The sequence below is a fragment of the Bos grunniens genome, chromosome 9 (assembly GCF_055505025.1).
Source record: "Bos grunniens cultivar Pamir isolate PY7600 chromosome 9, Bosgru_T2T1.0, whole genome shotgun sequence".
In the NCBI taxonomy this organism is placed as follows: Eukaryota; Metazoa; Chordata; class Mammalia; order Artiodactyla; family Bovidae; genus Bos; species Bos grunniens.
Genome location: NC_141173.1, coordinates 1,092,957 through 1,109,881, shown reverse-complemented (window position 1 = coordinate 1,109,881; position 16,925 = coordinate 1,092,957). Strand labels below are relative to the sequence as shown.

The following is a 16,925-nucleotide window of genomic DNA, read 5'->3' as shown; positions in this document are numbered from 1 at the left end:
AATATTTCTTTTTATCAAAGTATTAATGCAAAAACAATAGTTTGTGGAGATGGAAGATGGGAACAAACATAGTAGATTTAATGAAATATGAAAACACAGTTAGAACACTAATAAAGTGTTATGAAAATTGTTGCACAGTGTTGACTGCCTGATATCTGATTACATGAACTTGAAGTAAAGCAAGATAACAGGCCTCTGTGTGTGTGTGTGTTAGTCCCACTCATTTGCTTTTGCCATTTGCATTCCTAAAATAAATAATCATGGGGTTTAAATAAAGTTACACTTATTAGATAAAATTACAAAGGGATTACATAGGAAGTATTTTATTTGGTTGTAAGAGAAATAGATGACAATGGATCAGAGAATCACATAAGTTAAGAACAGACTATATTAAAGTATCATGAAAGTGAAAATCACTCAGTCATGTCTGACTCTTTGTGACCGTGTGAACAGTCCATAGAATTCTCCAGGCCAGAATACTAGAGTGGGTAGCCTTTCCCTTCTCCAGGGGATCTTTCCAACCCAGGGATCGAACCCAGATCTCCCGCCTTGCAGGCAGATTCTTTACCAGCTGAGTCACAAGGGAAGCCTGAGAATACTGGAGCGGGTAGCCTATCCCTTCTCCAGTGAATCTTCCTGACCTTGGAATCAAACCAGGGTCTCCTGCATTGCAGGTAGATTCTTTACCAACTGAGCTATCAGGGAACCCAAAATATCATGAAGAATGGGTCATATTTATGGACTGAGTTAAAGGTTAATTGGTATTTGTAATGCAGTGTATCATGGGTATTAATAGGGAATGTTATTGGACCCCAAGATGTAACTAATGCTTTCCATGTATAGCATAACTGATGGGTGAGGTACACAGTAGAGAACAATATTATTACATGTATCTGTTCCCCCAGTAACAAGAAATGAGTTTAAGAAAGTCAGTTCTCATTGGAGTAGAAATGGGAGGGCTTAAAATGTTTTGAATAAGAATTAGGCAAAAGTTTTAAGTGAAAAGCTTTGAATTGAAAGGAAATGGAATAAGTCAATAGGTACAGAAAAAGAAATTGATGAACCCAAAGAAAAACAATAGCAAGCCTGTATCATATATAATTTCACTTTTAAAAGGGGTGAAATAATTTAATACTATTCTTGTACAATAAGCACTAAATAAAAATGCATACATCGTATTGTTCCTGGTATCATTACTGCTGCTGCTCAGTTACTTCTGTCATGTCTGTCTCTTTGTGATCCCATGGACCATAGCCTGCCGGGCTCCTTGTCCATGGAATTCTCTAGGTGAGAATATTGGAGTGGGTTGCCATCCCCTCCTCCAAGGGATCTTCCTTACCCATGGATCAAACCTACATCTCCTGTATTTCCTGCATTTCAGGCAAACTCTTTTACTGCTGAGATACAGAGAAGCCCTCTGGTATCAGCACATACAAGTGTAAAAAATGAGGATTTTATTTCTCTAATTGATTTTAACTGCACATCAGTTCATTGCTGAAGTTTCAAATCTCATTTCTTAGAAACTGAGCAAGGCAAAGGCAGAAATAATTGAAGGGATTATGTAAATAGGTTCATGCATCTAATCCAGTTAACATAAGGGAAATGTTGCTCAAAAGCATTAATGAATTAACCATCTTGAATTTACCATATCTACAGATGAAGTACAAATTAAGAACAGAAAAATCAAATATCACCACGATGATGGAATTTATCCTCTTGGGGTTTTCTGATATTCCCAATTTCCAATGGATTCTTTTGGGGATATTTTTAGTCCTCTATTTGACCATCCTGATGTGCAACAGTGTCATTGTATTGATAACAAGAATTGACCCTATTCTCCAGACCCCCGTGTACTTTTTCCTCAACCACTTTTCCATTTTAGAAATCTGTTATGTAACTGTCACTATCCCAAGAATTCTCACGGACCTCCTGAACCAGAAAGGGCATGTTTCTTTCATTGCCTGTGCTACACAAATGTGTTTGGTCCTTCTGTTTGGAGGTTTAGAGTGTCTCCTCCTGGCCGTGATGGCCTATGACTGCTACGTGGCCGTTTGTAAACCTCTTCCGTATGGTCTGATCATGAGCCCCCAGGTCTGCGTCCAGCTGGTCACTGCCTCCTGGGTCAGTGGAGTTCCTGTTGTAATTGGGCAAACATGGCAGATTTTCTCTCTGCCCTTTTGTGGGTCTACCACAATTAATCATTTTTTCTGAGACCTCCCCCCCATATTCAAGCTTGCCTATGAGGATGCATTTGTGAATGAGATAGCAGTCTATGCAGTTGCAGTGGTGTTCATTATGGTTCCATTTCTGCTGACTATGATAAAATAATCTCCAACATTCGCCAGAGCGAGGGCTTTAGCCTAAAGCCTTCTCTACTTGCTTGTCTCACCTCACAGTGGTGGTCTTATTCTATGGCACAGCCTCTACCACTTATTTACAACCCAAACCAAATCAATCTGAAGAAACTGGGAAGCTGATCTCTCTTTTCTACACAGTTTTGATCCCAACGTTCAATCCCATTATATATACTCTGAGAAACAAAGATATCACCATAGCACTGAGAAAACTACTAAATAAATTATCAACCTGACTCAAAGGCTTGAAATTACAGAAGCAATTTGTTTCTATGTTTCTCACGTAAATACATCAGAAAATATCATCTAATTTGTTTCTATGTTCCTATAAAATGATAGTTAATATCATCACTGCCATCTCACATTATGTGAAAGGACCTTAGTTTCAAAGAGCTAAGGGTTTCTGGGTTATCAAAGCACACATTACCTCCATGGCAATGATCTATTCTGAAGACCTATCTTCCCTCTCACTAGGAAAGAGTGAGTTAAGAGATTTCCTGATCAATAAAATGATAGTTAAATGCTATATAACTAATGATCATGGTCATGCTCTGTAAGAAATTTGCTTGAAACTTCCCATTCCTTCAGGCATATTCACTGTCCTTTTCCATACTTATGATTGGATTTAGATGATGAGAAAACAACAACCACATCCAAGTTGGTGGGAGTAGGGGAATCTGAGTGCTTTCTTGCAGTTTTTCCTTCTTTCTCTGTTTTGCAACTGTCCATAACCCTTTCAGAGTATAAACCCTGAAAGGATCCTTTGTTACCTCAATGCTGACTGTTCTCTAGTGACGTCATTTCCTCTGGCTTATAGCTTTCATGTTTTGCTTTTGTAGTGTCTCCTTAGTATTAGGACTATTAGGAATTTAAACTATAAACTGCATTGGGTTGAATGTTGATCCCTCTAAATATATATCAGGTTATAACCTGCAAACCTGAACTTGTTAGGAAAATAATAGCCTTTGCAGATGTAATTCACTTAAGGACTTTGAAATAAGATTATCTCAATTTAAGGGAAGGGCACTATGTCCTATGATCAGTGTTTTAGTTCTTATAAGGGAGGAAGAGAGATTAAGTTAAAAATAGAGACACAGTGACACAGAAGAACACCACGTGAAGATGGAGGAAGCAACCAGGAATGACACAGCCATGAAGCAAAGCAGGTCAGGGACAACCAAAAGCTGAAAGAGGCCAGGAGTTACTATCCCTTTGGAGTCTGTAGAGGAAAACCCTACCAGCACTGTGATTTGGGCTTTTAAAGATGTGAGAAAGTCAACTTTTGTTCTTTAAACCACTCAATTTGTGATAATTTGTTACAATAGATCTAGGAATGTAATACACTGTGTAAGCAGTCATTTTATTAAGGTGTTTTTATTCTAATCATCTGGAATAAATTCTGTATCTTTTGAGAACAGTGATTTAAAAAAATATGTAGATTTTTTTTTTTTTTTTACTTTAAAAACTATATCAATGAAGCCTTATAAAAAATATTTGCTCCAGAATGATGGTTAGTTGTGTTTGTTCAAGGATGTTTATTAAAAGCTTTTTTTTTTTAATACTGCAAAAGACAACACTAGCAAAGCAAAGGTAAGCTGTTCTCATTTGGAACATACTACTCACGGGCGCCCGTTTACCATGTGATGCTGCACAGTCTCTCAAGACAATGTTTTAGAGCCAAGCCAGTGAGGAAATCCCAAGCTTTTCAGACATGTAAGTACATAAATACATGTATAAAACATAACTCTATTTTTGCAAAACAAAGGGATATAGCTTCCATGTATTCATACAACATCTCACATGTGCATCTTTCTACTTGGTGTGTATATATGTCAGCAATATCTGGATATGTATTAGAAGAGAGAATGGGCTTCTTTACAGTGACAGGAGTTCAGATAATATCTGACTTATTTATTTATTTATACTTTTTTGTGGTATGGATTTATTATAAAGATAATAATAGGCCCATCACAAAAATAATAAATTTTATTCAGAAAAAAACTAAATATGGAAGAAAATTACTGCATTTCTCCTTTTCTTATTGCCTCCCAACATTTTACAGAATATTTAGTAGCTAACAGAAATTTCAATATCAGCCAAATGATATTTGATGTTTGAAAGAAACAGCACATTTTTTATGAACTAAACAGAGCCAGAATATATAATGTTTGGTCATGTCTTTAAAAAGGACTAAATTGGCTTTAATAATAGTTACAAACAGAGATAAATTTAAGATTATGAAGTGGATATTTATGTACATAGGTACTTTTACATATTTATAATATATATTTTATATAATATAACATATATATTTCAATATTCATTGGAAGGACTGATACTGAAGCTGAAGCTCTAATAATTTGGCCACCTGATGCAAACAGCCAACCCATTTGAAAAGACTCTGATGCTGGGAAAGATTGAGGGCAGAAGGAGAAGAGGGCGTCAGAGGGTGAGATGGTTGAATGACATCATGGATGCAATGGACATGAACTTGGGCAAACTCCAGAAGATGGTGAGGGACAGGGTGGCCTCCAGTGCTGCAGTCCATTGGGATGCAAAGAGTTGGACATGGCTGGAGGACTGAACAACAACAAATATACATTTATATATAGCTATACTATATAAAATAGTTACTATATAAAATAAAAATAAAAATTACTTATTTCACTCTTTTCACAGAGAGAACATCAAACACACACACACACACACAACCAAGAAGCACATCTCACTTCAGTGATAACACTGGTTCTTTTTGATTTTTCTGTATTCACAATGTCTGAGTGTTTCTCTTTGTAATATTTTCCTTTTTTATGTGATTATCCTGGTGAGAAGCAACAACAATACTCTTATAATCAGAGTTGACAAGGCTCTCAAATTCCCACGTATTTTTTCATCAGTAACTTTTCCTTCCTGGAAATCTGTTATGTATCTGTCACTCTTTCTAGAATATGCATAAACCTTTGGTCAGAATATGCACTACAAAGATATATTTTATTTGTATTCTTGGAGACACAGAATACTTGGTCTTGACAGTTATGGCCCATGACTGCTATGTGGCCAACTGTAACTTTCGCAACTTTCCCTACTTCTAAACCAGGAGCTCTGTATTCAGCTGATGATGCTTGGCTCTTGGATCAGGGGTGTTACAGCCAGGATAAGGCAAACATGCCAAATTTCCCCTCTGTCATTTTTGGATCTAACTACAAGCTGGGCTGTGGCAATGTTTTTCTGAATGAGATGTCAGTCTCTATAGCTGTACTATTAGTGAATCATTTGTCATGACCCCTTTTCAGTTGACACTTGGCTCCTACAGTAAAATCTCTTCTCCATCCTGTGTTGCCATCAGCAACGGGATGAGCCAAAGTTTTCTCCACCTGCTCACCTCACATCATGCGTGTGCACTAAGTTGTTTCAGTAGCGTCCAACTCTCTGCAACCCTGTGGACCGTAGCCCAATTGGCTCCTCTGTCCACAGGGTTCTCCAGCAAGAACACTGGAATGGGCTGCTGTGCCCTTCTCCAGGGGATCTTCCCTACACAGGGATCGAACCTGCTTCCCTTAAGTCTCCTGCATTGACAGGTAGGTTCTTTACCATTAGTGCCACCTGGGAAGCCCCATAGTTGAGCCTTTATTTTGTGGACCCAGAACCATTACATATTTATGATGTGATTCCAAACATTTTTACAGGAAAGATTTTTTCCCTCTCCTTTCTATACCGTGTTACCCTGATGTTTAATCCCATGATATATACTCTGAGGAATAAGGATGTCATGACAGCCTTGAGAAAATGACTGCCTTAACGTTGAACATCTTATCCACTGCTTTGAGCTAGTGATCTTTTTCCCCGCTAAGTTCTGCTCTTGTCTTAATCAGATATTATTTGAAATTTTGCTTCCTGTATTAATAAAAATTGATTATCCTCATGAACTTGCCATTTTATGCTTGACTTTCTGATATCAGGATTATCTCCCTAGTGTTTGCATTTATAAAAAATTAATTTTTTTGCTGATCTCATATTTAATGGACTAGTCTCTGTCAGCAAAAATTCACTGCTTATTTGATTTGTTGTTGTTGTTCAGTTGGTAAGTCATGTCTGACTCTTTGTGTCTTCATGGACCATAGCATGCCAGGCTCCTCAGTCCTCCACTGTCTCTCGAAATTTGCTCAGATTCATGTCCATTGAGTCAGTGACACTATTAATATCCAACCATCTCATCCTCTGCTGTCTCCTCCTTTTTGCCTTCATCTTTACTAGCATCAGGGTCTTTTACATTGAGTTGGCTCTCTGCATCAGGTGGCCAAAGTACTAAAACAATATAGTATATTTTATCTATCAACTGGCCTCCTAATATTTTTACCCAAAATTCATAATGTATATTCTATTTTGTCTCCCTCTGTATTGTTATAACTTACTTAAAAACAAAAGATTTCAGCTAGCAAAGATTACTGCATATGGAAAGCTTTAGAGAATACTTGTTGAATGACTATAGAACAAGTCATAGAATGACTTGAATAAGCAAAAGTTCATACTACAGAAAATGTAGAAAAAAATGGCCTTTTAATAGAGTATATTAATTTAATTATATATAATGTTGCAAAAAAAGAGAGCTTGACCCTCACTTCACAAAATTTATTTTAAAATGTAATCTCAGATAACTTGTAAACTTAAGTAAAATGCATAACGAGTCTTTTATAAGATAATGTTTATTAACTTCATAACGTTGGTGTGAAAAAAGTGTTTTTGATAAAATTATTAGTCATAATGTAAATATTAATCTGTTACACTTCCTGGATATTCAGAGTGAAAAATTTCAACATAAAATGTTTAAATACACTATAGTTAAAGGAGTGCTCTAAATCAAAAGCATCAAAAATTCAGGAGAAAAATTGACAACAGACTTAAAGGTGCATTTCATAAGACAGAATAATCTAAATGCCCAGAAAAAAGAAAATAACTCACTAGCAACCAGTAAATGCAAATTAAAAGCAGATTTAAACCAAATGAAATCTATGACACATTCATTACAAGGATGAAATAAACAAAAAGACTCACCCTATCACATACATAAAGGATGTGGAGTAATGAAAGCTCTCGCCTGATGCTGGTGAGTGAATTGTACAGCATATTAGCACACAGCCTGCCTTCATCAAGAAAAGCTTACCCTTAGCCATGTACCAGAAGAAGTGTGTGCACATGGGTGTCAAGGGACACATCTGAGAATGCTCATTTCACACCATTGATAATATCAAATCTTTATCAAACTAGAATTGACTGTAACTGTGATAATTTCACACAGAGGAAAACCAAGGAGTTATAGAAATGAATAAAATGCAATTACATACAGCATGGATTAAGCATATTTTTCAGCAAACCAAATCATAATCATATTGTACATATCCTTTTTGTTAAGGTAAAAAGCAGTATTTAGAACACCATTTATCATATGTATATACATAATTCCTTCTATTTCTTTTTTTTTATACTTTTTTTTAAATTTTATTTTATTTTTAAACTTTACATAATTGTATTAGTTTTGCCAAATATCAAAATGAATCCGCCACAGGTATACATGTGTTCCCCATCCTGAACCCTCCTCCCTCCTCCCTCCCAATACCATCCCTCTGGGCCGTCCCAGTGCACTAGCCCCAAGCATCCAGTATCGTGTATCAAACCTGGACTGGCAACTCATTTCTTACATGATATTTTACATGTTTCAATGTCATTCTCCCAAATCTTCCCACCCTCTCTGTCTCCCACAGAGTCCATAAGACTGTTCTATGCATCAGTGTCTCTTTTGCTGTCTCATACACCGGGTTATTGTTACCATCTTTCTAAATTCCATATATATGCGTTAGTATACTGTATTTATGTTTTTCCTTCTGGCTTACTTCACTCTGTATAATAGGCTCCAGTTTCATCCACCTCATTAGAATTGATTCAAATGTATTCTTTTTAATGGCTGAGTAATACTCCATTGTGTATATGTACCACAGCTTTCTTATCCATTCATCTGCTGATGGACATCTAGGTTGCTTCCATGTCCTGGCTATTATAAACAGTGCTTCGATGAACATTGGGGTACACGTGTCTCTTTCCCTTCTGGTTTCCTCAGTGTGTATGTCCAGCAGTGGGATTGCTGAATCATAAGGCAGTTCTATTTCCAGTTTTTTAAAGAATCTCCACACTGTTCTCCATAGTGGCTGTACTAGTTTGCATTCCCACCAAAAGTGTAAGAGGGTTCCCTTTTCTCGACACCCTCTCCAGCATTTATTATTTGTAGACTTTTGGATTGCAGCCATTCTGACTGGTGTGAAATGGTACCTCATAGTGGTTTTGATTTGCATTTCTCTGATAATGAGTGATGTTGAGCATCTTTTCATGTGTTTGTTAGCCATCTGTATGTCTTCTTTGGAGAAATGTCTATTTAGTTCTTTGGCCCATTTTTTGATTGGGTCGTTTATTTTTCTGGAGTTGAGTTATAGGAGTTGCTTGTATATTTTTGAGATTAGTTGTTTGTCAGTTGCTTCATTTGCTATTATTTTCCCCCATTCTGAAGGCTGTCTTTTCACCTTGCTAATAGTTTCCTTTGATGAGCAGAAGCTTTTAAGGTTAATTAGGTCCCATTTGTTTATTTTTGCTTTTATTTCCAATATTCTGGGAGGTGGGTCATAGAGGATCCTGCTGTGATGTATGTCAGAGAGTGTTTTGCCTATGTTCTCCTCTAGGAGTTTTATAGTTTCTGGTCTTACGTTTAGATCTTTAATCCATTTTGAGTTTATTTTTGTGTACGGTGTTAGAAACTGGTCTAGTTTCATTCTTTTACAAGTGGTTGACCAGATTTCCCAGCACCACTTGTTAAAGAGATTGTCTTTAATCCATTGTATATTCTTGCCTCCTTTGTCAAAGATAAGGTGTCCATATGTGCGTGGATTTATCTCTGGGCTTTCTATTTTATTCCATTGATCTATATTTCTGTCTTTGTGCCAGTACCATACTGTCTTGATAACTGTGGCTTTGTAGTAGAGCCTGAAGTCAGGTAGGTTGATTCCTCCAGTTCCATTCTTCTTTCTCAAGATCGCTTTGGCTATTCGAGGTTTTTTGTATTTCCATACAAATTGTGAAATTATTTTTTCTAGCTCTGTGAAGAATACTGTTGGTAGCTTGATAGGGATTGCATTGAATCTATAAATTGCTTTGGGTAGTATACTCATTTTCACTATATTGATTCTTCCAATCCATGAACATGGTATATTTCTCCATCTATTAGTGTCCTCTTTGATTTCTTTCACCAGTGTTTTATAGTTTTCTATATATAGGTCTTTAGTTTCTTTAGGTAGATATATCCCAAAGTATTTTATTCTTTCCGTTGGAATGGTGAATGGAATTGTTTCCTTAAATTCTCTTTCTGTTTTCTCATTATTAGTGTATAGGAATGCAAGGGATTTCTGTGAGTTGATTTTATATCCTGCAACTTTACTATAGTCATTGATTAGTTCTAGTAATTTTCTGGTGGAGTCTTTAGGGTTTTCTATGTAGAGGATCATGTCATCTGCAAATAGTGAGAGTTTTACTTCTTCTTTTCCAATTTGGATTCCTTTTATTTCTTTTTCTGCTCTGATTGCTGTGGCCAAAACTTCCAAAACTATGTTGAATAGTAATGGTGAAGGTGGGCACCCTTGCCTTGTTCCTGACTTTAGAGGAAATGCTTTCAATTTTTCACCATTGAGGATAATGTTTGCTGTGGGTTTGTCATATATAGCTTTTATTATGTTGAGGTATGTTCCTTCTATTCCTGCTTTCTGGAGAGTTTTCATCATAAATGGGTGTTGAATTTTGTCAAAGGCTTTCTCTGCATCTATTGAGATAATCATATGGTTTTTGTTTTTCAATTTGTTAATGTGGTGTATTACATTGATTGATTTGCGGATATTGAAGAATCCTTGCATCCCTGGGATAAAGCCCACTTGGTCATGGTGTATGATCTTTTTAATGTGTTGTTGGATTCTGATTGCTAGAATTTTGTTTAGGATTTTTGCATCTATATTCATCAGTGATATTGGCCTGTAGTTTTCTTTTTTTGTGGGATCTTTGTCAGGTTTTGGCATTAGGGTGATGGTGGCCTCATAGAATGAGTTTGGAAGTTTACCTTCCTCTGCAATTTTCTGGAAAAGTTTGAGCAGGATAGGTGTTAGCTCTTCTCTAAATTTTTGGTAGAATTCAGCTGTGAAGCCGTCTGGACCTGGGCTTTTGTTTGCTGGAAGATTTTTGATTACAGTTTCAATTTCCGTGCTTGTGATGGGTCTGTTAAGGTTTTCTCTTTCTTCCTGGTCGAGTTTTGGAAAGTTGTACTTTTCTAAGAATTTGTCCATTTCTTCCTCGTTGTCCATTTTATTGGCATATAATTGTTGATAATAGTCTCTTATGATCCTTTGTATTTCTGTGTTGTCTGTTGTGATCTCTCCATTTTCGTTTCTAATTTTATTGATTTGATTTTTCTCCCTTTGTTTCTTGATGAGTCTGGCTAATGGTTTATCAATTTTATTTATCCTTTCAAAGAACCAGCTTTTGGCTTTGTTGATTTTTGCTATGGTCTCTTTTGTTTCTTTTGCATTTATTTCTGCTCTAATTTTTAAGATTTCTTTCCTTCTACTAACCCTGGGGTTCTTCATTTCTTCCTTTTCTAGTTGCTTTAGGTGTAGAGTTAGGTTATTTATTTGACTTTTTTCTTGTTTCTTGAGGTGTACCTGTATTGCTATGAACTTTCCCCTTAGGACTGCTTTTACTGTGTCCCACAGGTTTTGGGTTGTTGTGTTTTCATTTTCATTCGTTTCTATGCAAATTTTGATTTCTTTTTTGATTTCTTCTGTGATTTGTTGGTTATTCAGCAGAATGTTGTTCATCCTCCATATGTTGGAATTTTTAATAGTTTTTCTCCTGTAATTGAGATCTAATCTTACTGCATTGTGGTCAGAAAAGATGCTTGGAATGATTTCTATTTTTTTGAATTTACCAAGGCTAGCTTTATGGCCCAGGATGTGATCTATCCTGGAGAAGGTTCCATGTGCGCTTGAGAAAAAGGTGAAATTCGTTGTTTTGGGATGGAATGTCCTATAGATATCAATTAGGTCTAACTGGTCTATTGTATCATTTAAAGTTTGTGTTTCCTTGTTAATTTTCTGTTTAGTTGATCTATCCATAGGTGTGAGTGGGGTATTAAAGTCTCCCACTATTATTGTGTTATTGTTAATTTCTCCTTTCATACTTGTTAGCATTTGTCTTACATACTGCAGTGCTCCTGTGTTGGGTGCATATATATATTTATAATTGTTATATCTTCTTCTTGGATTGATCCTTTGATCATTATGTAGTGACCTTCTTTGTCTCTTTTCACAGCCTTTGTTTTAAAGTCTATTTTATCTGATATTAGTATTGCTATCCTTCTTTCTTTTGGTCCCTATTTGCATGGAAAATCTTTTTCCAGCCCTTCACTTTCAGTCTGTATGTGTCCCCTGTTTTGAGGTGGGTCTCCTGTAGACAACATATGTAGGGGTCTTGTTTTTGTATCCATTCAGCCAGTCTTTGTCTTTTGGTTGGGGCATTCAACCCATTTACGTTTAAGGTAATTACTGATAAGTATGATCCCGTTGCCATTTACTTTATTGTTTGGGGTTCGAATTTATACACCATTTTTGTGTTTCCTGTCTAGAGAATATCCTTTAGTATTTGTTGGAGAGCTGGTTTGGTGGTGCAGAATTCTCTCAGCTTTTGCTTGTCTGAGAAGCTTTTGATTTCTCCTTCATACTTGAATGAAATCCTTGCTGGGTACAATAATCTGGGCTGTAGGTTATTTTCTTTCATCATTTTAAGTATGTCTTGCCATTCCCTCCTGGCTTGAAGAGTTTCTATTGAAAGATCAGCTGTTATCCTTATGGGAATTCCCTTGTGTGTTATTTGTTGTTTTTCCCTTGCTGCTTTTAATATTTGTTCTTTGTGTTTGGTCTTTGTTAATTTGATTAATATGTGTCTTGGGGTGTTTCGCCTTGAGTTTATCCTGTTTGGGATTCTCTGGGTTTCTTGGACTTGGGTGATTATTTCCTTCCCCAGTTTAGGGAAGTTTTCAACTATTATCTCCTCAAGTATTTTCTCATGGTCTTTCTTTTTGTCTTCTTCTTCTGGAACCCCTATGATTCGAATGTTGTAGTGTTTAATATTGTCCTGGGGGTCTCTGAGATTGTCCTCATTTCTTTTAATTCGTTTTTCTTTTATTCTCTCTGATTCATTTATTTCTACCATTCTATCTTCTAATTCACTAATCCTGTCTTCTGCCTCTGTTATTCTACTATTTGTTGCCTCCAGAGTGTTTTTAATTTCATTTATTGCATTATTCAATATATTGACTCTTTTTTTATTTCTTCTAGGTCCTTGTTAAACCTTTCTTGCATCTTCTCAATCCTTGTCTCCAAGCTATTTATCTGTGATTCCATTTTAATTTCAGGATTTTGGATCAATTTCACTATCATTATTCGGAATTCTTTATCAGGTAGATTCCCTATCTCTTCCTCTTTTGTTTGGCTTGGTGGGCATTTATCCTGTTCATTTATCTGCTGGTTATTCCTCTGTCTCTTCATCTTGTTTAAATTGCTGAGTTTGGGGTGTCCTTTCTGTATTCTGGCAGTTTGTGGAGTTCTCTTTATTGTTGCTTTTCCTCGCTGTGTGTGGGTTTGTGCAGGTGGCTTGTCAAGGTTTCCTGGTTAGGGAAGCTTGTGTCGGTGTTCTGATGGGTGGAGCTGTATTTCTTCTCTTTGTTCAGTCGCGCTGTGGGGAGGGAGGGAGGGATGCTGCAAACAAATAACACTGGCGTGCGCTCTCAGTGCCTCAGCCACACTGGGTCTGCCCCCGCTCACGGCACGTGTAGCCTCCCTGCCCACACTGCTCGGGCTCTAGGTTGTTCTGCCGGGAACAATCTGAGGCTGGGCCTGGGTTGCGTGTACCTCCCAGGTCCAAGCCGCTCAGGTTCAGGCACTCGGATAGTCCTCAGAGGCGCAGACTCAGTTGGGCCTGAGTTTTGTGCTCTTCCCAGGTCCGAGCAGCTCAAGTGATGAGGTGTTTGGTGATCGCCAATGCTGCGACTTATTGCCTCCCCGCCACTCAGTTATCTGGGTGTAAAACCGGCGCACCTTCTCAGGCAGATATTAACCGTCCAGACCCCCAAAAAGTTTTAGTTAGCAAAGAAGCCTGCTTACAGTTTTATAGATAATGTCTCTCTGGGGCTGCGATTGCCCCCTTCCGGCTCTGGCTGCCTGTCACCGGAGGGGGAAGGTCTGCAGCCGGCTATCTCTGTTTAATTCTTTGTTCCGTGCACGGGCCTGGCGGTCTTAGGTTAGGGCTGGCTTTTCGCGTGGTAGATATCCCACAGTCTGGTTTGCTAGCCCAAATTATTTCGCTCAGATAGTGGTCAGGGTATTCAGGCCAGATTCTTACTCTAAGCGATGCAGCCCGCGCTGTGCCTCCCTGCCCAGCCCCCGCTTGCTAATGGCGCGTGCAGGCGTCTGCGCTGCTTCTCCGCTGGGGGAGTTACCGTAGGACTCGCAATCTTCGAGTTTTAATTGTTTATTTATTTTTTCTTCCTGTTGTGTTGCCCTCTGTGCTTCTAAAGCTTGGCACAGATTCGGCAGTGAGAAGGTTTCCTGGTGTTTGGAAACTTCTCTCTTTTTAAGACTCCCTTCCCGGGAGGGAACTCTGTCCCTCCCTCTTTTGTCTCTTTTTTTGTCTTTTATATTTTTTCCTACCTCCTTTCTAAGAGTTGGATTGCTTTTCTGGGTGCCTGATGTCCTCTGCCGGCATTCAGAAGTTGTTTTGTGGAATTTACTCAATGTTTAAATGCTCTTTTGATGAATTTGTGGGAGAGAAAGTGTTCTCCCTGTCCTACTCCTCTGCCATCTTGGCTCCTCCTCCCTTAATCATTTTTCTTATGATGTACATGCCAACAGGCCAAGGCAGAAAAAAAGTTTATTTCATTATATAACCATAAACTTTTAACATTTGAATTCACTCAAAAATGATTTATAAATACTACAAAAAGCAGTCATTTTTTAAAATTTTGGTTTACATATGGTTTACAACTATTTTACTAAACATTGATGTATGCAAAAATCAATAATCATCAATAAACTGTTATCCTACCATAGATATATTAACCTAAAGCATATTTATCAAAAGATTTGAATTATCAATTGCACCACAAGAACTGAACAATCTGTAGCATAGGATATCATTTATTTTTTCAGAAATAAAATAATGAATTTAAAAATATGCATAGTGTCAAAGCAGTTTTGTGAAACTAATCTTGTGAATGTATTTTTTACTTCTTTATTCCTCAAGCTGTATATCAAAGGGTTCAACATAGGAATCATTACTGTGTGAAACACAGAAGTCACTTTAACTGTGAGCCAAGGAGTTTTGGGGTTAGGAATGCAAAAAAGAAAAAGGATGGGTCCATGGAAGATGCTGATGGCTGTCAGGTGGGAAGCACAGGTGGAGAAGGTTTTCCAGAGCCCACTTGCAGAAGACATCCCCATAACAGTGATAAAAATGAATATATAGGACATCAGAATAATCACCAGGCTGCTTGCCTCATTGAATATGGCAATAATAGAACATAACATCTGAGTGATATAGGGATCTGAGCAGGAGACAGAAACAATTACAGAGTGGTCACAGATAAAATTATTTATGGTGCTAGACTTGCAATAGGATAATGCAAGAAGAAAATATGTGAGTGTCACGGAGCACACTACACCCCATGAGTAAGAGCCAGCCACCAACAGAGCACAACACTTCGGAGACATCACAGTGGTATAGAGCAAGGGGTTGCAGACTGCCACAAAGCGGTCATAGGCCATTGCTGCTAACATGAATGTTTCTGCTACACCAAACAGGCAAGCAAAACAAAATTGTGCAATGCAACCAGAGAAAGAGATGGTTCTGTACTCCACAATCAAATTCTCCAACAGTTTGGGTGTAACTACAGTAGAAAAACAGAAATCGACAAAGGACAAGTGACTAAGGAAAAAGTACATGATCGTGTGGAGTTTTGAATTGACCTTGATGATTATGATCATGCCTAAATTCCCCATCACAGTGATTGTGTAGATAGACAAGAAAACAAGGAAAAGTGGGACCTGGAGTTCTGGATATTCTGAAAAACCCAGGAGAATAAGTGTGAGTATGATGCTCTGGTTTCCTTCTGATAGCAGCATGATTCCTGTTGAACAAAGGACCAAACATTATTCCTGAAAAATACAAATTAATAGAAAAGAGAAACAGAGAAGGCAGAAGCTTCCTATGTCTCTGTGGAGTTGGTATATATTCTCCAGGTATGGTCCTCAAGCCACCAGCAGCTTGAGGGACACCCAAGAATGTGTTGGGGATACAAATTCTCAAGCCCTGTCTACAACGTCCTGAATCAAAAACTCTGGAATGGAGCCCACAATGTGATTGATCCAGCCCTCCAGGTGATTTCTGATGCATGATAAATTATGAGAACCACTAAAATACAGACTGTTCATCCTATCATTTAAAATTTAGCCCTTGGTTAGTATTTTTAATATACAACTAAAATATAAATTTGAAACACAAGAGAAATTGTAAATCACAAAATTTTGAGATGCCAAAAAGAAGCAGAGTACTGCGTTATGGTTCTAACAGTTACACCAAGGATCAAGGAGATCAACTGATGTGTAAAAGGTGCCATATAAATCTTAGTATAACTTTTTAATATTCTAGTCATATTAAAGAATTAAGCACCCATAAAGTTTGTGAATTGGCATAATTCTTAAGTTGTAACTAGTTTATGCCTTCCATCTTGTGCTTAAATTAATTATAGAATTTTATTTAGAAATAATCTTGTACCTTCCATCAAAACCACCATTGAGGTTATACTGCCTCCTGGGATAATTTGTGGGGTTTTATATTGACATTTTGCTTAACATTGATTCATTCATTAATTGAATCTAATTAACTTATATTAATTATTTGTAAATGTGATTTTAGATCATCTATTTTAATGTATAAGGCTTCCACAGTAGCTTAATGGTAAAGAATCCACTTTCAATGTAGGAGACACAGGTTCTATTCCTGGGTGGGGAAGATTCCCTGGAAAGAAACTGGCAACCCACCCCAGTATTGCTATGGGCCTCCCTGATGCCTGAGTCAGCAAATAATCCACCTGCAATGCAGGAGACCACCTGCAATGCTGGAGACCTGAGTTCAATCCCTAGGTCGGGAAGATCCCCTGGAGGAGATGGCAACCCACTCCAGTATGACTTAGCAGCTAAACCTTTTTGATATATATCTAAAATTATGAGTGAGTGTTAGTTGCTTTCTCGTGTCTGACTCTGAAAAACCATGAGCTGTAGCCCACTGGCTTTCTCTGTCCATGTGATTCTCCAGGTAAGAATACTGGAGTGTATTGCCATTCCCTTCTCCAGAGGATCTTCCCAACTGAGAGATCAAACCCAGGTTTAGTGCAGACAGATTCTTCACTGTCTCAGCCACCAATATATAAATAAA

General features: G+C 37.6%; 1 protein-coding gene and 1 pseudogene across 1 annotated transcript; one reads left to right on the top strand and one right to left on the bottom strand.

Annotated features, from left to right (window-relative positions):
- The first annotated feature begins 1,656 nt into the window (after window positions 1-1,656).
- LOC147365530 (olfactory receptor 10AG1-like) lies at window positions 1,657-2,590 on the top strand (annotated as a pseudogene).
- Window positions 2,591-8,624: 6,034 nt separating this feature from the next.
- On the bottom strand, window positions 8,625-15,613 carry LOC147365529 (olfactory receptor 5D13-like). Its single transcript, XM_086316734.1, has 2 exons — window positions 14,694-15,613; window positions 8,625-8,685 (listed from the first exon to the last, which is right to left on the bottom strand). The coding sequence occupies exons 1-2, from the start codon at window positions 15,611-15,613 to the stop codon at window positions 8,625-8,627; spliced, it is 981 nt and encodes a 326-aa protein (XP_086172860.1).
- Window positions 15,614-16,925: the final 1,312 nt, after the last annotated feature.

What these genes read in the sequence shown, in the direction of transcription:
- LOC147365529 (XM_086316734.1), bottom strand. Translation starts at nt 15,613, where the DNA reads ATGCTGCTATCAGAAGGAAACCAGAGCATCATACTCACACTTATTCTC. An exon ending in AATACATTCACAAGATTAGT is followed by an intron (nt 8,686 to 14,693) that starts TTCACAAAACTG and finishes TGCAAATCAAAA; the next exon opens with CCACTATGAGGTACCATTTC.